This window comes from Lagenorhynchus albirostris, chromosome 2 (genome assembly GCF_949774975.1).
Source record: "Lagenorhynchus albirostris chromosome 2, mLagAlb1.1, whole genome shotgun sequence".
NCBI classification, from domain to species: Eukaryota; Metazoa; Chordata; class Mammalia; order Artiodactyla; family Delphinidae; genus Lagenorhynchus; species Lagenorhynchus albirostris.
In genome coordinates, this window is record NC_083096.1 from 129340603 (window position 1) to 129363210 (window position 22608).

General features: G+C 38.6%; 1 protein-coding gene across 2 annotated transcripts in view; it reads right to left on the reverse strand.

Moving 5' to 3' along the window:
* Positions 1-22608, reverse strand: part of PDE4B (phosphodiesterase 4B) — a 486031-nt gene that overhangs the window by 16943 nt on the left and 446480 nt on the right. For both annotated transcript variants that reach the window (XM_060139825.1, XM_060139827.1), the window contains one exon: positions 733-826. In XM_060139825.1, the coding sequence (XP_059995808.1) occupies positions 733-826 (94 nt within the window). The remainder of the gene's footprint in view (positions 1-732; positions 827-22608) is intronic.

A 22608-nucleotide genomic window follows, 5' to 3' on the forward strand; every position in this document is an offset into this window, starting at 1 on the left:
GTAATCAAACAGGATGCATGACAGTAGTTGAGAGGCACTGATGCAAACCTTTCCTGTCAGTGACATGTGTTAAAAGACTATCAATGTGAAAGCAGAGACTGATAGGTAAGTATCAGATTAGGAAGATAATGATGCTGCTTGCAGAAGGCTAACTCCTTCAGAGAGGTGGAGATTCTTTCTGCCCTCCCCCCATGTATCGTTAAGAAATACCTTAGCAAAGCAACAGTCAAATTATTTCCAAAGCTTATTATCATGGGTCAAATCACCATACAGTTCTCCAGCCATCTCTCGCAAAGCATCTAAAAGGAAACCTTTTGCTCAAAGCCCAGTTACTGGAAGAATTTAAAGAATACCATGTCACAGGAGCCAATTGGAGTTGTCCCTAAGGACTGGATGATTGAACCCCCCATCACCCACCCCCCCTTCAGAGGTCTTGACAGAGATGGAAGTGGGTGGGTAGATAAGGAGTGACCTGAGGTCTATATAAATTTAATTAGCCCATAATAAACTTCTCTCTTTGATGGGTATTTTCATTCAGTTTTTTCACAACACCTTACAGCTTATTTCTTTTTTTATGTTAAGGATTGTCTTTAGTTCTTATTTTAAATGGATTTGTTTTTCTGTCACTTAACCCCATTCCAAACTCATATAGTGATGTTCCTGACAGGTTGCAGAAATTAATATTAAAAAAAAATCTCAGTTATGGAATAAGTTTTCCAGTGAATATCTTACCTAAGAAAGTATTTGAAATGTATTCAGACACCTGGTTCCCCGATCGGCTCATTTCTGAAAGGTGTGTCAGCTCCCGGTTCAGCATTCTTTTGAACTGTTTATAAAGAACAAAAACGTATTAACCACCTAAAAAATAGCAAATTATCATTTTAGATGTTTCCAACTTTATTAAGAACCAAGAGACCGAGTGAGCAGACATCATTAGATAAATGATACTGTTTCTACAAAATACAATAATGTGAAATTATTCCAACGTCACTTTAGGGAAAAAAGGTTTTCTTAAGATTTCTTAGAATTAACATCTGATTTCTTTTGAAGATGCAAACATAGGAAAAGGAATTTTAACAGAGGTCAAGATCATTTCACTTAAAAATGTAACCACATTTTAAAATACGTTTATTGGAAATTAACGCTAAAATATAATTTGAGTTAATAACCTATACAGTGAGAGGTGATTAAATGTGAAAAGTTTAAGGGAAAACAAAAGAAAAGATAAGCATCCTTTAAAAATAGACACGTGTAAAAAGAATAGGGTTAAAATACAACACAGTCTATTTAAATACAATGTAATATAACATGCCCCTATTTCACCATAAGCAGCCTCAGTGGGCTAAGTGATAACACAATTAAATCATTACAGAGGTTTTCTACTTCACAGAAAACATACACATGTAAATGTTTCACATTCTATCAAAGACACATAATGGAATCAAATTAACCCACCTTGATGTAACCCCAAGATACAGATAACAAATAGTTTGTCTCAGGCATTTTGGAATGCACTCCTTGCCACAATCCACAAAAATCCCTTTGAAAGAATTCACAGTTCTGAGAGAGCAGTCCCCAAAGGATCGGGAAAGCCTTGCAGATTCAGTGGTAAAATAATCAGAACTTATGATAGACAAAGCCTCCGAAATTTAGGGCATTTTCTAATCCAAACAAAGCCCATCTTCGCACTCCATTCTTGCAAGAAGCCTATGTTCCCTGCTTCTTCCCTGGCAGAGAGAGTAATGAAATCAGGACGTGCACGAAGGTGCAAAAGCCTGTCCAAATGCATTCAGCTGGCTGGTTTGCAGCACTTATGAATTATGAATAGTCCTGGTGGCCGAAGGGGTTTCCACTCTAGATTAGTCCTGCTCAGCTGAACTCTGCAAGGAAGGAGCAATTCTTCTTTCCCGAGGGGATGCCAGACTAGGAAACACAGCCATCTTTTTAAAAGGAGAAGATTAAAATGGAGGAAGCCCCATGAATATTTAAAGCAATCCGAAGTCGGTACCCTCCCCCATTTCATCTAGGTGTTCTTCACCCTCTCTCCACTGCGGAGACCAGGACACTGCAGACGCAGCCTCCGTACAGAGCTCAGCCGCTCTAAGGGTTTCGAAGTGATGGTGTGTTTGATTAATTTACTTTCCGAACATTAAAAAAAAAACACTGAAAAAGCGAGAACTGTGGCTCTTTTCAAACTAGGCTTTCAGTATACAAGAATACTTTTTAAGCTAGCCTTTGGGGAGATTTTCTGCACACCAACGGCATGCCAGTGCATTTAGACTTCTTTCACAATGAAACGAATGGGAATAGAATTAATGGATTTTGTTTTAAAAGTACTTCGTATGCAGAATATAATTTTCTGCCCTCCATCAGCTCATTAATATGCACATGGGACTGCATTCGACAAATGAATTAAACACATTTAACCTTTCCATCTAGGATCTGGAGTGAGTTAGGAAATACAAGCTATCGTTTGCTGCATGAATGGAGAATTATTCGGGGTTATGAAAGACTGTGCTGTTTTGGTATTTCAGTGTTACATCTTCTAATTCATGCTAGAAATATTTAAGAATTAAATTAATTTTTATTTTGTTTTTGCAATCTGGAGCATGCTGAGGAAGTCTTTCCTATAGTCTCTCTCTCTCTCTCTCTTTCTCTCTCTTTCTCTCTCTTTCACCTTGTCAGCTTTAGAAAGATCACAAGCAAGAAGAAAGTCTGAAACTAGAGCCCTGCAGTGGGATTCCCTACCCAGGTCCATCCCACTCCCCTCCTTCTCCCTCCTCCGTTACCCCACCCCTGGACTCCCAGGAGTTCAAGTACAGCACGTTAAAGAAATAGCGAAGCACCATGGCAACAGTCTCCGCACGCAATTGGCTCTCTTTCCTGTGAGGCACTCCCCTTTCAAATCAGCATCCTGCACAGACAATGGCTTCACTTCAAGCATCCAGGCTCCCTCATGCCACTGCCTGTGCCCAGGAGACTAGGCCTTTTGAGGTGAAGCCAATGCAAGTCAGTATTGCCGTCCTTCAGCTCACTGCTCTATGCATTGTCCTCAAAGAGGCATGCACAGTCACCCTCTTTCTGGCGAACACTTCTGGTGTACGTGTGGGTCTTCCCATGATATAATATGTTAGTAACAGTCACCAGAAATCTCTGAATTAATCATCTCAGCTAGTGTGTTTTACCTATCGAGCTGCTCTGCAATTTGAACTCCAGGTGAATCATGTAAGTTCTAAGTTGTTTATTTTTTTAAGACAAAACTGCTGTCATAATAGCCTCTCATTCTCAGTTCTCAAAAGACAGGCACTTACACTAAAGACTCAGAAGCTGAAAAAGACAGGTTTCTGTGCTCTGATGGATCAGCTGAATTTTGGCAAAGAAGCAAACTTTACTCGGAGCATTGCAAAAAAAATGTCTTGTAGAAAGCATAGAGACAGATGGTTTTTTAAATTATGTCTCCGCACTAGACTTAGCCAAATGTAACATTCAAGCAATCATCCTCATTTTGGTTCCTTTGGTCTCTTGGAAATACTTAGGAAGATTTTGGAGTCAATCAGGTTTGTACTAGTTGAATAATGCCATTTCATCTCATGTATTTGGTAAATATTTACTGAACCCCAAAATGTGCCAAGAAATGCATTAAGGATATAGCAGTAAAAAAACAAAACAAAACAAAACAAAAAACTCCCCCAAACAAACAAAAACACTTTTCATACTTTTAATAAGCTTTCATGCTAATAGAAATAGTCAGATATATTAGGGCATGTTCGTTAACCACAACAGTTACTGTCTGCTGAGGCTGGGTCCAACTCTTTATTAGCTGTATTGACCCTTCAGCTCAGAATATAGGAGCAGCTAGAAATTCAATCATAAAAGACTAGGAAAGACTTTCCTTCTTACTTTTTTTCTATCACCTCCCATTGCCACAGGATCCTGTTGGTATACATCGTCAATCAGTCCCAACGTGGGCACAGGGAGGTGGCTCTAAGCCACAGGGCTGAGAATAAACCAAACTCCTCACCTTTCCTGCAGAGCTCACAGATGGGTTAGTGAACTCATGTAAGTAGTTAACAGCTGAAAACTACCTCTCTCCTTCTCATGCCTAAATTAGTTCTCCTATGAGCCTTTTGCTAACGGCATGACAATGCCACCAAAACCCAAAGTCATTTTAAGGCAACCATAAAACACACAACATGATGAAGTAAGCAGATGGAGGTCACTCAGTGTCAGAAACTGACCCAGTGCTTTAAATGTTGCTTAGCAACAGCCTTTGGTTTTTCCTCCTCCATAAGGGAGGGTCCAACCACATTGACTAAGGCAATCACTGCTCTCATCATAAAGCATTTATGAAGGGCCCACTTATATTGGGCTCTGTACAAACTAAGCAAGGCAGACATGGCCTTGGAGGAGCAGACAGGGGGTATCTTTTACATTCTAGTAATGCAGAGTCCAATTAGTATGATTAGTGCTGGCCTGTGTGATGAGACACGTCAAGGAACGGAATAGCTTGTGTTTGAGGTTAAGGCTACGGAGACAGTGGGGAAGCTTGGCTTACTGGGGTTTTCAGCGTCTGATTCCCATATGGGAGTTGTTTCTGTTGAGCCAGAGGTAGTTACAATGTAGTAGACGAATCTAGACTTTCATTCTCAGCTCTCGATAACAGGTAACAGTCTGGTGAAGTCACCTTAGCTCTCATATACAAAATGAGAGTGATGCATGATTTTAGGATCTCAGCCCAAACCTGTCAAGATTCTGTGATAAATTTTGTGGCAGCCTCCTACAGTCTGGACACATTATTTACCGGCAAGCAAAATTTCCCAGAAAACAAAACTCTCTTAACACTACAGAGAAAAACAACCCAAATCGGAAATGCTTCAGTCCAAAAGAATAGGTCACCAACAAAGGAAGAGAAGTGGTTATCATCCCTCCAGAGTTTTATATTCTAAGACCCTTGGAGTCTCCCTGTCTCCTTATCAAGTTGGGTATTCAGTCCAGATAAGAAAATTAAACAGCTCCTGAGGTTAACTGTGGCCCCAGGAGTTACGGGATTGAAAGGGAATAGACATTATTTACTTTATCAAATGCAGTAGAGAAATCCACAAACAGGAGCACACTATTTCAAAGATAAATGTGTCTCTACAACCTAAGGTACACATATCCTATTTTTCTGTTAAGAAGCTGCCTTCACAAGAAAACCCTGTTAGAGCTTACCTAGAAATAATGTCCCCAGAGGAAATGGCCAAAGCCCCTTTTCAACACAGACAAGCAAAGTTTGTGAATGAACCCTTAGTAATACAAATTCCTCCAGTGCTTCCTTAAACTTACGCCCAACACTAGATTCACGAACACGGCCAGAAGTTAGTTATTTTCTGAAAAGGGAAAAAGATATCATTCTCTACTTAAATAATTCGATATTGTTTGCCTAGCATATATCTTCTCTATAAAAGCATATGCGAATTTTTTTGAATAGGCTACCTTTAATAGTGGGAAGTTACTTAAAATATATAGAATAGCAAAAGCTGAAATTGAATACAAACATTTTGTTTTATGGCTTCAATTTTTCTTTGGCTTCAATGCTACTACGTACAGAGAATATTTTCTTCCGAGCCAGTTTCTCCTGAAGGGATGGAACACTTCATCATTTTTCTATATTTCTCATCAGAGGACTAGTTTGGGCTTTGCGCAAAGATCCACAGTAAAGCTAGAAACTCCCCTGAAAAGTTCTTGTTAAGTCAATCACACAGGAAGGCTGGACTAGAACGATCTCGGAAATTCATCCTGGTTCTAAAACTTGGTGATTCTGTCTTTCTAAGAATAAAACCATCTAGAAGAGTAATAATACAAGGGACTAGTATCGAGCACATAAAGGACCTACTTTTGAGACTAATCTGGGCTTGTTAGGGGCTGACCTGGAAATCACGTAAGAGTGAATCTTAATGATCAAAAATACTCTTCAGCCTGTCAAAGGCTAGACAAAGCAGGCACTTTCCTCTCATTGATAACCTTAAGATGAAGTAAGTAGATGAAACCTGCAGATGAAAAAAAAGGTGCCCCTGAGAGGAAGACAACCTCAGGAGTCACCCTTGTGGGTGGCCGTCTGCGCAGAAGCCCATCTGTGAGACAGGCGCCTTATTGTGTGAGATCTTCCTGTTTTTGCAGAACGAAACAACCGCCAAAGTCATTAAAGTCACAATGACTTTATTAGGGACTACATTTTGACTCATATTTTACACTTGGTTAGTCATAACTTAATAAGAATTCCCGGGCATGAGAAAAAGTGAAGGGGCTGAAAACTCTGCCTGGAATCACAGAATGCTAGTAGTGGTAGAAGGAGGTTGAAACTGCAGTGGCCGGCCCAGTTTAGTGAGAAATGGAAGTAAGGCAAGCTCGTCTCTTAGTTCTGGCACTCACCTGATGTGTGGCCTTGGGTAAGATGAATTACCTTCTTGGCGCCCAGTTTCTGTAGTTGTAAAATGGCAAATTTATCAGGTTCTTTTTCATTTTGAAAAACATTGCTTCTTCCATATACCTAAGTTTACATATGAAGGAACGAAGACCCAAAGAAGTGAAGGACTCGAATTCCTAAACTCCTACACTTTCCTTTGCAAAATCTGATTTAAACAACAACAAGGGGAATATAGTGTACTTTTGCTAACCCCCTTTATCACACTCACAAGTCCCACAATTCTTAACATTTCAGGTTATCCGACAATGCATCTCATCTCTTGTCTCCTTTTTGTCTTTCCCTATGAAGTCTACCATCTATTTGAAACTTGATGTCCCATTTCTTTAATGACATATTTGTCTTATTTGAGAGGCAAATGAAATTGAACTGAGTTGGTAATGGGGTTAAGAAAGGAATAACTTGCCATTGTCCATTAGTATCCACTTAACTGGAGACTATATAGTTCCATGAAGGGGCATTCTAGCAGAAAAGTTCTGCTCTATTACTGGAGCAAACCCCTGGTGCTCCAGGGAATATAGTTAAGTCGTTCTAACTGTCCATGTACCAGATCAGAAAGAAATGCATCTAAACGTATTAGAATTGAGTGATTCTCTTCTTAACTGTCCAGTGATGTAATAATCCACAATAGATATGCAATGAAAAACCATCATGGACATCTCTACCATAATTCTGTAACAAAACATTGGCATTTATGATGAAGCTAAAAGAGAGTAAATTCCATTTGCTGGTTAGAGGACTAGTATCTGTTCAAGAGACATTTTAAAAGTCAAGGTAGGGACAAACCATTAGTGCTTTCATACAGAGAACTGAAAAAAAAATCAAAAGAATTTAAATATAACTTTGAATATAACTGCTCTACAACTTGATACTAGGTCTTGAACAGTTCTCAAAATTATTACCATAGTTGTTTCTTTTTACCCAACTGTCTAGCTATGCTCTTTGCTGCTGTCTCTTTTTCTCAGAATTTCTGGAAACTTTTCAAGAGGAGATATGGCACACATTATTGGGATGCTAAAAAACACGGACTTTTCGTAGACCCAAAGCAATCCCCATAAAAATATTTAGAGAAATTTCTCATGAACTAACATTCCCCTAACTCTGAGAGCTGCTGCAATGACACAGTTTAATAGACAAAAGACACTATATTTATACCCAAAGACTTATATTTTCATTATGCATTTTTAACTATATATACATATATATGTATATATATGTATAAGCTATGATTTATAAATATAGTGTGTGAGTATATACTCACACACTATACGTATTCACATACGTAGGGTTTCTAGATTTAGTAAATAAAAATTCAGGATACCCAGTTAAATTTAAATTTCAGATAAACAACAAATGTTTCTTTTTAGTATAAATATGTCCCAGATATCACATGTCCTAAATATCCCTTAAAGAGGCTGGATTTCAAAGTCATACACTCATAATGTAAGGTTTAGAGGTACTGTATATTTTTAGATAATTTAAAATATTCAAACTTGTTCTTTTTGACAGAAGTCTTTCCTTCTGATGAAAAACACCTGCAACTGTTACTGAAGCTTAACAGTTTCATTTTATGTACCTGACCTTTCCCTTTTAATATGGTTGTTAATAGTGACAGACCCCCCCCAAAAGGTACTATGACGGACTGAGGATGCTGGCCTGATAATTACACACAGCAGAGGCTTTATTTTTCTACAGATGACAAAAATCACAGTAGCAATGAGAAAAATCAAGGAATCAAGGTAAACTATTTAGTTACTCTTTTGTTTTTCCATTTAAGCCTTCTACAACTTCTTCTGTGCACGATGGCTAATATTTAACCTCAAGCTTCTAAAGCCAGTTCCAGGGCCATGGGACGTTAATGCGATTCCAAAGCAGAAGACTAAGGTTTCTTTTGAATGATTACATAGCCAGAGGTTCTACAACTTGCTACATTTTTAAAATTAGAAATCTTACTATGGATCAGACCCACGGTCCTTTCAGTTTAGTGTCCTCTCCCGACCAGCAGAAAACACGACCTATGCTTCAAGGCCTTCATATTTAACTTGAAAGCAATGCCACAGAACAGGAAAATCATCCCCCAAACATTCTATGTTCTTTTCATAACCCCATAAAAATTGGTCATGATTTTCTTTAAGAACTGATTTGCAATTTTATCCTATAACATCTCCTGGGTTGCTTAAAATCTTGCATTAAATATTGCCTTATTAAAATTTCCACTATTTTTGCAGCCATAAAAATCTACCATAGCTGATTTTTGAGATTACTACTATACCCCTTTTAAACACAATATGCAGCATACCTTGTGTTTAATATTAATTATATTGATTTCAGCTAGCAACTTTCACATACCCTTTGAGATAAAAGACAACGGGATGCTTCAAAACGTCCCCTGGGAATCGCTGCTTCTGGATTAGCAGTTTCCCAGGGTTGGGACAGCCACTTAGTCTGGAAATGTTCAAGATCAACTCTAGGGACCATCAAATAAATAAAGAAAATCCCTGGGTTACATAGAAATATCCTTTTCTTCCCTGGATAAATATATGTTATCTGTTGGTATTTTGGTAATCCCTACGCTAGAATACGTCCTTGCAAATTGAGAAGAATCTACCATAGGTTAGAGATTTGAGCATATTTTTAAATCATAAAGGATGAATGCAGTAGTCTTAAGTAATTTTAGCCTCAAAAAAGACAGTTATACTTGTTTTGCATTTTGTTTTTCCTATTATTAGCTACCAAGGTTTAGAAGAGATGGATGGATGCTTTGCAGAACAGCGTACCCCCAGATGTACAGGTTTGTTGGGTGCATGAAACTACTTATAAAAGTAGTTTCAGAGTTAGATGCATAGGTTATACATGAAGTAGAAGGGGTTCTGACTACAGGATGGCCTTACCAGTGGGGTCTAACAGCATAAATAAGACTCTAACTCTAAGACTCTAACATCATAATAACATGACATAGGATCAGCTGAGTATACAACTGGGTCTGAAAATAAAATCCTATCTTGTAACTTAGACTGAGAAACTTGGCAAGTTGTTGAGTTTCTTGGAGACTAAGTTTTTCTATCTTTAAAATCGGAAGGTTAGAAACAATATATATACAGTGGTTGGTAAGGTGTCTGAGACTGTTGTAGAATTTGTACTTAAAACTGAGTTTTTCTCTGAATTTTCAAAGAATCTGAGCTCTTGGCACCTTTTTCACTTGGTTTGCATCTGGGTGGAGGTTTTGGTTGGCTCTTTAGCACCTAAACTCTTTTCTTTTCATTGTTGACAAGAAATTAACTGCAGAATTTCCCTGATATGCTGCTGCAGGTGTGATGCAGTGCTATGTCATATAGATTACGTGACACATGAGTTACTCATAGAAGTTCTGGCTCGCTGGTTGACATTTACACTATTCATCAGTCTAAGGAGTGTAAACCAGAATTGCCAGAAAGATAGATGAAACCTGTCAGATAAAGCCGTAACTCAAAATGGCCTTGTGTTAAAGCCATACCTTTAAAAAGTTTATTTTGGAGATGTCGAGCTGTTTCAAATCTAGCCTTTCATGATTTCATGACTTAGCCAATCTCCTCAAATTTAGAGACTTCAGAACTCTTTATGTATTAACCAGAAGCCATGAATGGCCACAGATTGCCTGACATAAGGACAACTGTACCAAGTATGCATTTTACTCAGATTTCCACAGTTCAGGTCAATCCAGCAGCATATCTGAATTAATTGAATATGTGGCCAAGGTGGGGATGAGAGGAGTACCAGCAATATGTCAGGAATGAAAAATACAACCAAACAATGGCATAATGACTAAGCTCCTATGCCCCAGACACAACAGATACGGCAAATGGCTGAGTTTTAGACACAACATGTATTCACAGATATGCTCCCAGCTGAGTGTGCAGTGGCTATTGTCAGTCTCTGTAGAGCTTAGATTCTTGTCCACAGGATGCAGACTTTTCAAGAGAAAGGTAAGCTGAATACCCCGATGTTGAACCAACCAACCAACCAAAAATGTGCTTCATATTTCTGCTCACGAGGAAAGAACATTTGTCCCCAAGACTTTGTTCTGTGTTATCTGATTGCATTTGGGGAAGGCTCTGGTGCAAGCTTTTGCTGCTTCTGAGGGTACTTTGAAGAGCCACTGTGAACCAGATGGGAATTTCTCATCAAAGCTAACAATTAGAAAAACTAGAATTGGTCATGGGCAGCACCTATGTGTAGCACGGTACAGTGCAACAGGCAACAGGATTCTTGGGTTCTAATAGATTTGCCACTAACAATATAGTTGGTCCTCAACAAATTAAGTTTCCGAGCCATCATGCACATGATCCAACAAATATTTATTTGAATGCCTAGAGCTATTCTAAATGCCAGAACTACAATAATGAACAAGGTAGACACAATTCATGTCACCAATAACCTTACAGTCAAAGGGAGGAGATTAGTAAAAACCAAGTTCTACAACAAAAACAACAAAAAACGTCAAAAATCATAAATTGTGACAGAAAATTGTAAAACAAATAAGCTACTGACTTAGGATAATTAGAGAAGACCTCTCCAAAGAGAAAACATCTAAGCTGAGGTCTGAAAAATAAGAAGGTCGAGCTCTAGCTTTAAAATTCTATGATTATATGTTTTGTTGGCAAGGCATAGAAGAATATAATAAATTACCCTGTGGATTCCCTCTTAATTATTATTATTTTTAAAACTTTTATTGGTGTGCAAAATACACACAAAATAGTGTACAAAATGACCATATTTGTTTAACAAGCACTCAGGTAGGAAAGGAGAATATTACCAGCAAAAAAGTCCATTTTGCTCTCTTCCAATCATTAACCACCACATTTCAAAGGTAACATCCTGATAAAAAATATTAGTTTTTCCTGCTGTTGTTCTTTTATAAAAATGTAAACATACATCATACTAATCTTTTGGTTTTCCTTTTAATTACTATTTTTAAGTCATTTGACTTTGAAGTAAAGAGAACAGATTTGATTCTAAGCATCATGATTTAGTGGCTGAGGGTCTTGGACACAGCTTGTAGCTTGGTTTCACATTGAATATGGAGATATACTAATACGTTCCTCTTGGTGAGCATCAGATGAGGTAACATAGGTGGGAGTGCTGTGTATGGAGCAAAGGGCTCTTCAGATAGGTTTCCTTACCATGCTATCTTGGATCTGGCAACACAAAAATAACAAACAGCTATACACTTAAAGACAGTGGCCCTTTACGTAATGCTCTATCTTGGTACCGCAGGAAGCTTTGAGAGCAAATAAGCTGTAAGTGAAGAAATGGGCCTTAAAAATCTCTACACTGCCCCATAATTAATGTTCCCTCGGGCAAAACCAGAGTCCTTGGGAAAGTGCAGTCCTGGCTCATGTAGTTAGATTTGAAAAGTGTTCAAAGAAGAAAAATCTCTCCTGAATTATTTCTTACCAGTATCTTCTCCTTCTTCATTACCTTTACCAAAAAGCTCATTTTTTACTCATTTTAACTCAATATATTTATTTTACTTTAAAAAAAAGAGAATCCAGTCTTGCCCAGGGGTTCATGTTTTTGTTTGTTTATTTTGGCAAAGTTCTCCTATTTTAGGATTTATCAAGGGCCCTGAAAAGCCTTTTTTTGAAAAGCAATGTATGACCTTTCAAAGTTAGAAATTTTACTATTTTACTATGCAGCATTCAACAATGACCTTACCTTAATGCTTCAAACATACAAACAAAGATTATTAGTAAAGGAGTATTTTTAATTAGCAAAATAAAGCAAAATGAACAAGCAAAATAAAATGAACGTACTGAAATTAAATTATACTGATTTTTAAGTGTTTAAAAAATAATACTGATAAATCTTGAGATATTATCAGGGACGCTCCCACGCAATTGGTAAGACAGATGCAAATCAATGTGGTGCAACTAGATCTTAAGTGTGTTAAAATACAGCAGGGAAAAATTCAGTGGCAGCTCATGCTGTCAAGAACACAAGTAATGTACTAGCCCTGGCCAAGAAAAACATACCCATTGCACCAATAAACGCAGATCTAGCTAAATCATTCTGACTCAATTACAGAATGGAGCCAGGAGCAGTGATTGCAATGGACAGGGACTGAGGCAGGGAGGGCACTGTGCCCTTTCATCTTGGTGGATGGGTAGCATTTGGTCAGTGAAACTGACCCTTCTGGGCTATCTACAGCAGGAGTTGGAGTCCATCTCATTAGTGACCCGTCAGAAAGTCTCTAGTCTTCTCACAGGCAAATGGGTTGTGCAAAAGGATACTGGAAATGCACATTACCCCTGGATAGTCTAAGCATGTTCCATGAATTTAAAGTTTTTGAAAATGCAAAAAAATGGTTCCATCTTTAAACAGTGCTGTGCCCACCAGTGAGGTCATTACCTGTCCTAGCATTGGTCAAAACCAGGATAAGCTATCAAAACTCCCAATGCCAACAAATGTCCTAAATGACCAAAACAAGTAGAACTGCAGAGAGCTTTTCCAAATAAAACAAAACCAAAATCAATTACCACCAACTGACAAAAGCCTTCATCTGCTTTTCACTTCCCTTCTGACAGACAGAAGTAGAGCTATGCCTCCTTGATAATTTTTAGCCCGACTACCACTATAAGCAAATGTGGAGCCTCAAAAATGCAAAGCAGAATTTCAGGACTCAAGAGCTTGCAAACTGGAGCAGACATAAATAAAACCCCAGATAATGAAAATGTCAGCTATGATATTAACCAATAAGATAGCTAAGAGGATGGTCTATGAAAATTTGATCCAAGTCAGGGTAGCTAAGGCAGGGTTTCAAAAAAAGAAAGCCAAGAAGTCTAGCAGACCAGGAGTAGGTTCATAGTACAGGGCCTGATGATGTATTGGAGCCAAAGGGAGGTTTTCTAGGCAACAGGATACCAAGAGAGGGGTAGAGCCAACATTTCTTCATTCTCAGGTTATAATAAAACTCTTCCTTGTTTTCAATAGATCTTCTGATATCGAGGGTAGAGAGGAAGTTGGAAGTCCACTGTTGGGAACAACCAGAGCTACTAAAATTTTAGTCTATTTTTTTCAACTCTGTCAGTTCTTTTCCTATACTCAGCTGATTATCCTGGTTATTAAATAATCTCCTCTCCCCCCTTTCGCCCCCAGCAGTGAAATCTCCTTTTACATATTTTAACTTTTAAATTCAAGTCTTCTGTATCTTATAACGGCTAAAAAACTAAGTTTTCTTATCCATCCAGGAGTTGAAAATTTTCTTTTCATTTCCTACATTATATGCTAAGAAAATTTCTAACTTTGTCCTACTTGATAAAATAAGTAATGATTAGCAATGGGTAAATATCAAAAGAGCTAAAGTTAGACTATCAAGGATATTTTGGCATGGAATGATTTCCCTTAATAAACATTATCCACTAGTCCCTTTTTATTGGTGGAGGATATGTTCCACCCCCAGTGGATGCATGAAACTGAAGATAGTACTGCACTCTATATATATACAATGTTTTTTCCTATACATTCATACCTATGATAAAGTTTAATTTACAAATTAGGCACAGTAAGAGATTAACAACAATAAATACTAAAATAAAACAATTATAACAATATACTGTAATAAAAGTTACGGGAATGTGGCCTCTCTCTCGAAATATCTTATTGTACAAATTTAATGCTTTTTCCGTCTCAATTAAGTACTTATCACACAGTGTGGCCATGACTTTTGCAGCTTGAGGAGCAAAACTGGCACAGATTTATTTTTTCTTTTTCACAATTTCACCAATAGAAGATTTATTCTTACCATAGATCTTAGCAACCTCAGCATGTGATTTTTTTCTTTCCTTATTGAGAACTTTTACCTTTTCACTTAAAGGAAGCACTTTATAACTTCTCTTTGACATATCTGAATGGCCAGCAGCACTACTCTAGTGCTTTGGGGCCATTATTATGTAAAATGTAAAGTAAGGGTCACTTGAACACAAGCACTGAGATACCAGGACAGTTGATCTGATAACCCCGCTGGCTACTAAGTGACTATTGGGCAGGATATGCTGGACAAAGGGGTGAATCACGTGCCTCCGGTGGGTGAAGTGGGACGGTGTGTGATTTCATCACACTAATCAGAACAGCGCGCAATTTAAAACTTAGAAATTGTTTACTTCTGGAATTTTCCATTAAATATTTTTGGACTGCAGTTGACCACAGGTTACTGAAATGGTGGAAAGCAAAACCACAGATAAGGGGGAGGGACTACTATAAACGAGATAATCCGTTCTTCCCAAGTCATTTTCCCTTTATTTTTTCCTGCATCTGCTCATTTTAAGTAGTTAGGTTAATAGTTCAGAGTTTGTCAATGTTTTATGGCAAGATATTCGCAACATGTGCTTAACTCAGACATCTGAGTTAAACATCAAAACTCATCTTGAGCTACCTAAACACATCAAAATGTATCTCTATCTACTGTAAATGAGGTTTATTTGATTTAAAACGTTGACAAGGCATTAATTACATCAATATTGTTTCTAAATGTGTAGCTGCCAACACTGTTGAACCCAACTCCACCAAGATGTTGATGACACAGCTCAAGAATCCAGAAATCTTATTTGAGTTGGGAGAGCTTTGCATAATTTGGGCCACTGGGCAGAAACATTCTGGGGTACAGGGATAGGGTCAACCTGAGATCACTGTCTTCGTTTCTACTTCCTAAGCCAACAGCTCTGCTAAGTAGCAGAGAGAATTGGAACGTTGACTATTTTTCCACCAGTTGGTAAAACTCTCCAATTTATCACCTTCAGTTTCAGAGAGAGGAAAGGAAGAAATAGAAAGAAACTGAAGGAATTTTACTAATCACAGGGTTTTTACTACTTAAACTTTGGCATTGGGATCAGTGGGAAAGCAAATAAGTATCAAAGCCTTAAAAATGTTGCCTTTTAATCCATTAATTCCATTTATGGGAATCTAACCTAAGAAAAGAATGAAGAAATAGGCTATTATGTTAACTGAAAAGGTTGGAAATAAATTATCTGTAGGGTAGCATTTCAATTATGTGAGGATGAAAATGTTAATCCTGGTTGCCTTAATGAGGTTTTTATCTGATGATATATGTATGCATATATATGTCTATTATATTAATATGTATTAATTCAGATATATTAATATGTATAGTTATTCAGAAATTGAAAAAGCAAAGAGAAGAAAAACAAAACAACCAATGCCAGGGACATTTAAAGTAACTTGCTCCAACTATTTCCTGCTAGATTTTGATCTCACAATTTTCAGGAATACTAAATTAGTTCTCTTTACTTGAAATGATTAAGACATGTAGAGCTTTTATTCATGAAGAGTAATGAGAAGGTTAAAACTCATTGCAAGCTAAAGAGGGAATGTCCCACGTCTTTCTTAAGCTTAATCAGCTTTTTGCTGAAGATGAAGAGCAAGCTGGATTTTAGTACCTTAATCTTCCACTAATTAACCTGATGACTCTGGAGAAGTCATGTCATAATAAAATTACTTTTCATTTAGATTTCTTTTTTATATTTTACAAAGATCTGTGGAGCATATTAGATATTTAACCCTCAGTTTTTATAATCCTCATCTATAAAATGAAGTCTTAAAATAGGTAATACCTATGGCTCCATTACGGGCTCAAAGTTCGGGAATTTTGTCTAATGCAACCGCATAAGACTATAGCTAGAAAGAATACATTCAGGTCTCTTTTGGTTAGGCTTATCAACTTTTACCATCCATACTGACCAAAGACATTAGATAGTTGCCAGATTATCACTCCACTTTGCACCATTTGATTAGCTTTAGCACACAGCCTATGTGGTTGAGCTGGACAGATATTTTTATTTAATGATAACACCTCTCCTTACTGTTTTCTTTACAAAATAACCATTTTAAATTTTCAGATATAAAATGCCAAGACCTCTTGTCTTAAATGCAAATTTTTTTTTTTTTTTTTTTTTTTTTTGCAGTACACGGGCATCTCACTGCTGTGGCCTCTCCCGTTGTGGAGCACAGGCTCTGGACGCGCAGGCTAAGCGGCCATGGCTCACGGGCCCAGCCGCTCCGCGGCATGTGGGATCTTCCCAGACCGGGGCACGAACCCGTGTCCCCTGCATCGGCAGGCGGACTCCCAACCACTGCGCCACCAGGGAAGCCCTTAAATGCAAATTTTTTAAACTGGATAAGTCACGTTTACCTTCTGGTATCTGTACTCAAATTTCATTTTTATAATTTGCTGAGGGTTATAACATTACGCACTATGCTGTTATCAAAGAATAAAGGGAACTGGGCCATTTAGAGTTTTAAAATGACTATCTTTAAGATGACCATATTCTGAATAGCTAAAAAAAGAAAAAAGAGATGAAATTGAGCCATGAAGATGAATTTTCTTTTCAATAAGTTCACTAAACTTCAATCTCTGAAGGTTTTTAAATGACAAGTAATTAGCTGAAGAAACATGTGACTCATGAGCAGAATTGCATGATTTATAGCTTTTAAACTCTACTCCATAAAGAGAAAAAAGTATCAGGCACTTTTTAAAGAGAAAAAGATTATCAGTGACTTCCCACAACAGAAACAAAAGAAACAGGAGTTTTACTGTCTTCTTCATTTCTAAATAACTTAACAGTCCTTTCTTTGTGGAAACACTTGGCTACTTTAAAGTAAATCAAACAAAGGAAGTTACAGTAAAATATCCAAGAGACTAAACAGTTTGGCACCAGTTGAGGGAAACATCACGTACAACTGGGCAAGACAGAGAGGGGTTGGCAGATCCCTGAAAAATGCTAAAGTGCAGGGATGTGCAGAGATGCACGGTGACAACTGGCACAGAGCCTTCTAGAGTGTGAAATCTATTGACCGTGACACAAGTTTGCCCTGGTATCTTCTGATTTGGTAAGTCCTGGCTTCCAGAGCTGAGCTATCTCTACTTGCTGAGCACACGTTTACTTAGAAGTGAGATGTGCTGGAAGAATAGCACAAGAACAAGCTCCACCCTTGGCCTTTTCTTTCACAGATAACAATGGCATGGATCTGGGGAGGCTTCTAGACCAGGGCATACTCTAAAAGAAACAAAACGATGAGAAAGAAGTATAAAAAGATGTAAAACAAACCTTTATTCCATTGATATAGTGTAATTCTATTTTTCAAAACTAGTGTTCTAGATTTATACTTGTACTCTAAACATAATTACCTGATGTTTTTAATGTGGAGAGAAAGGCTCCCATTAAAATGACTTATTTATTCTATTTTGAGAATATCAGCTCTTATCAGCTAGCCAGAGGTGCACCAATCAATGGTAATGTTCCTTCACCTCATTCCTTCTTGTTTTTTAGAGATTTGTTCACTTGGGTACTTTCAAGTGAGTTAAGTGGGCTAAATGGATTAGAATTCAGTGGAGAAAATGGTTCTGTAAATACCAATGCAAAAGTATTTCAATTAAGTAAAACAGATTACAGATCAAATTTACTACAAAGCACTAAACAAATTTCAAAATCTTCGATTTAGGTTTTGATAAGAATAGAACGTGGAATACTGACTTACACTCAATAATACAACTCTATTTTGTCAGAAGGAGTAACTGAAATAATGCTGGATAAAGAATAAACAACTTAATTTTCTATTTCATCTCTGCATAAGACAAATCTAAGGGAGACAGTCTCCATGTTACTTCTAGGAAATTTCCCTATATTGATTACTGCTACAGAAACATCGCTCTTCTGTTTTATGGTCATATTGTATGCATTGGAAAGGACATAGTATATGATGAAATTGCCCCAATTATTTTAATCGTAATAAAATGAAAAAAATTACAGGAATAGCCTCTGTTTTCTTTTTATTTTGGGGGTTGGGGGAGGGGGGTAGGTAAAAGGGAAATTAGAGGGTAGGCTAAAGTCCTTTAAACAAAACTTACTATCTTATCTTAGGTCATGTTAGAGAAGACTTTGGGGAAAAAAATAGACCTTGAATTTAACAAACTGATACAGTGGATTAGTTTAATATCATTATTTACAGTTTTATGGATGCTTTAGAACCATTTTCTATAACTATGGTTATTCTCCCCCCTCTTCTATGTTAATGGACACTGCTTCCCAGTCACAAAGACAGAGCTGGAGGTTATTAATGGCCAATTTAGAGGCCCAGAATATGGTAATTGCAGATTAGGATTCTGAACCAGACCTACCCATCAGTGATAGCCAGAGTTAGAAGAATAAGACCTCCCAGAAACCACAACAAAATTACCTTATAAGAATGATTAACTATCTCTTCTATTTCTATATTTATCTGTCCCATTGGGGTCATTGGTGGTGAGTCAGATGGCCCTGGGTATGAATCCTGGCTCTCATATTACCTTAGGCAATTTATTTCAACTCTCTAAGCCACACTCTACTCATCTGTAAAATGGGGATAATAACAGTACCTATCCAAAGAGTTGCTGTGAGTATTAATGACAGAATGTAGATCAGGAGCCTAGCACAATATCTGCACACAAAGTATACACCTGCAAAAATAGATTGGTTGTTCACTATTATTATTCTATTGATAAATACAAGAGCTGAAGTAGACCATGGAGACAGTCCTCTCCAACAATTATTTTTTGTAGTTAAGAAAATGCAAAGATTCAAAATGATTTAATTGTTTAAGATAAAACACCTCAATAAAGGCAGAGCTAGAACTCAAACTCATGGCTTATTCCCAGGCTCTTTCTACTTTGCTGTCTCTAGTACCATACATATCTGAGCAGTAGAGAAAGAAAAATTGGACCAAAACACTGTACGAGTCCCCCTCTTGGCCATCAGAACTGATTTTTATTCTATTCTGCCCTCTAATCCGAGGTCTCCTCCAACATTTGTGGAGCCACATAAGTCTAATTGCATAAGGATATAAATTGAGCTACCTCCAATACTCCTACTTTGACAGACATCCCTTCCTATGGAAGGCCAGATTGAATTTAGAAAACTTGAACACCTTGGATATGGTAGTGCAGGGGGATCTAGTTCATGGACCACGCCCTGCCCCATTCTTTCCCCATGTCCTAGCACAACCAGGGACCTTGTATGTGGGTCCCATAAGTATACCCTCTGCTTAGACAGCCTGCATGTTCAAGCTTCTCCCACACTACTGTCTCAAGCCAGATTGCTGCCTCTTGGCTACTCCTTGGGCTTAAAGGTATGCTTTCCTGTAGCACACCCAGGTAAGAGGCCTGCACAGGCCCTGGAAGTGAGTTCAAAGCCATTTGAGCAGACAATGTGAGGGTAGATGCAGTATGGAAGGGGGAGCACAGGTGCTCCCTCGACCTAGCAGCCTCCCCAGGTCCTGGAGCAGAGTACAGCTGGGTACAGACTAAGCTAGGCTCTCTATAAGCACAGTGCCCAGGAAGAGGGGTCCTCCTGCCCCATGGGGGGCACTGCTCTAATCATGTCATTCAATTTTGCGCCAAAGTGGAATTAATCCCTTTCAATAATTGGTTACCTGTCTATCATCTTCCCAACAGAGTTCTAAGATGAATCCATTGATCAATAAGATCTATTTCCTTTCAGTTCTGCTGGATCCAACATTTCCCATCCTTACAAATTATACGACTGGATAGAGAATGACTCACCAACTGTAAGGGAATCAACCTATCATGGTCACATTCCAGTGACATGCAGCTTGGGTCCCAGGTAGCTCCAGGCTGGTAGAATTCGATGACTTAATTCCCTCCCACCCAAGAGCACAGGCAAGTAGTTGGCTTCACGTTTGGTACTCTAGTACGGCTACACCTGAAGAATCGGAAAAATAAACCCGTAGAGCTGAGAGGACTCATTTCCCCTGTCATGGTATCTGTAGCGGACTTTCTGATGCCCTTTAGAGGAAAAGGTCCGTCTGTCTCCCGTTCCCATCTTATAGACTTCCTTAGCAAACATTTACTGCAATGCTGGGTCCTGGTGCTCCATTCTCAAGAGAGTACTGATATTATTCAGGACTGCTCTTTTCAACAACAGAACATCCATTTTCATTGATAAGGCCCAAACCTTTGTACTACACATAAAATAGCCCCAGGGCAAAGCTAGTTGAGAAAGAAAAGTGTAGTGGAGGACTTGTGGGGGAAAGTTAGGTCAGTGACCAGCTGCTTGAAGATAGCTCCTTACTGGGTATTACATCTTTTTTTTTTTTTTTTTTTTTTTTTGCGGTACACGGGCCTCTCACTGCTGTGGCCTCTCCCGTTGTGGAGCACAGGCTCCGGACGCGCAGGCTCAGCGGCCATGGCTCACGGGCCCAGCCGCTCCGCGGCATGTGGGATCCTCCCGGACCGGGGCAGGAACCCGTGTCCCCTGCATCGGCAGGCGGACTCTCAACCACTTCGCCGCCAAGGAAGCCCCTGGGTATTACATCTTTTGAAAGACGTTCAACATGCCGGGTACGAATAACCCCTTTGACATTTTTCACCTGAAAATTTTAGGTCAGAGACACTGTTTCTCAGTCAAATCTCCCTCTTTCCCCTCAGTCACAACGCCACCTCACTGGGATTGTTCTGTGTCGGTCCTTCCTCAAACACTGTTGTTGCAACTCTGTACTTTTCAGCCTGCGTCTGTCAGGAAGGAGACAGGAAATTCTAGTCACCCTCACAGCAGCTGCGCCATTCCTCCTCTCCTCCTCCAATGACGTCGGTTGGCTTTGGTGACACGAGGTCAGGAACTGAGCTACAGTGAAGGTCAGGAAGATAGGTCAGTGTTTATGCCGCTGTTGGGCTGGGGACCCTGCTGAGGCTATTTGCTTTCTTCCTTTCTATACTGTTTCTCTTTCCGTTCCTCTTTTTATAATGCGCAGCCAAAGCATCCTGTTTTCAAAACATCTGACTGTTTTGCCACTGAGGAACTCATGCTCTGATGCATTTCGCTGAAGCGTAAGACAATTCTTCTAATTCAGGAGGTGATAAAAGTTGAAACAAAAAATTAATGAACAAATCTAAGAAGGCAATCTGTGGTTAAAGAAAACAGCTCTCACGCGTCTAGCTGCTGGCAGAAGGTTCACTAGATATCCTTTTCATCTTGAAAGACAATGTCATTGCCCTGTAAAACTCCTACTTAATTTATTCCATCTTGTTGTAATTCTTGGGGGAAAATAATCTACAATACTGACCCACCTGGCTGCATCTTTCCCTGTAATTCTGGAATTCCATCTGGCCTGTGGCCAGCATTAAGGAATGAGGGAAATTTGAGCCAAGGGAAAAACTATGTTTTTGTAAGTCACAGAAACAGTTCCTCATCCTACTCTCTGGGCTCTGAAGCGCACTTGGGATGGTTGCAATCTTTGAGTCACGGTTTTCTTCAAAAGGGTTAAGAAAAAGCAACAAACAAATCCATCCCTACCCAGATGAAGTGAATATAAAGACTACTTGTTTTCCTCTACTAGACGCAGTTGACGTTCTACCATTTGCATGTAGACTGGCATACATGTAATCTCCAAACCCCTAAGCAAAACACAGGCACTCCCATCACCACTCTCATGCAAGTTCAGAGGCTGCAAACAAAACTCAGCAGTCACTTAGCTGATCAGAACTAGAGACAGATGGTTTTATGCAAAGATGTAGCAGATGCTATTAATAAGTTATCACTTATTGAACTTTTGCTTCACATCAGGGGCCTTGCTGAGTGCTTTAGACGTATTATCTCAATCTTCACAGCAACCCCAGTAAGGTAGGGACCACGTTCATCCCTGTTTTACATATGAGAAAGTTGAGTCTTAGAGCAGTTAAGTAAGTTGGCCAAGGTCAAGTAGCTAGTAAATGATAGAAACAGGATCTGAACCATGATCTTTGGACTCCAAAGCCCATGCTTTTCACAAACTTCCTGTATAGAACATCTTCACACTTACTTCCAAGTCTGTAACTCAGAGATTTGCCACAGCTCCTGTGTTCAGTGAGAGTAAGCAGAAGATGATCGAAAAAGACTACACAGTAATGATGATGATGACGATGATGATATTTTTAAACAGTAGCTCAGATGGAACACTCAAATAACTTTGAGAATATTTAAAATTAAATGTGAATTTTAGTTTTACCACAGATAATTCAGTTCCCCCTAAACTGGTATAGATCAATTTCTTTTTGGTGGCGACAATAATATTCACATTATATTACATTATATGTGCCATGGATTAACCCTGAGATGATTATC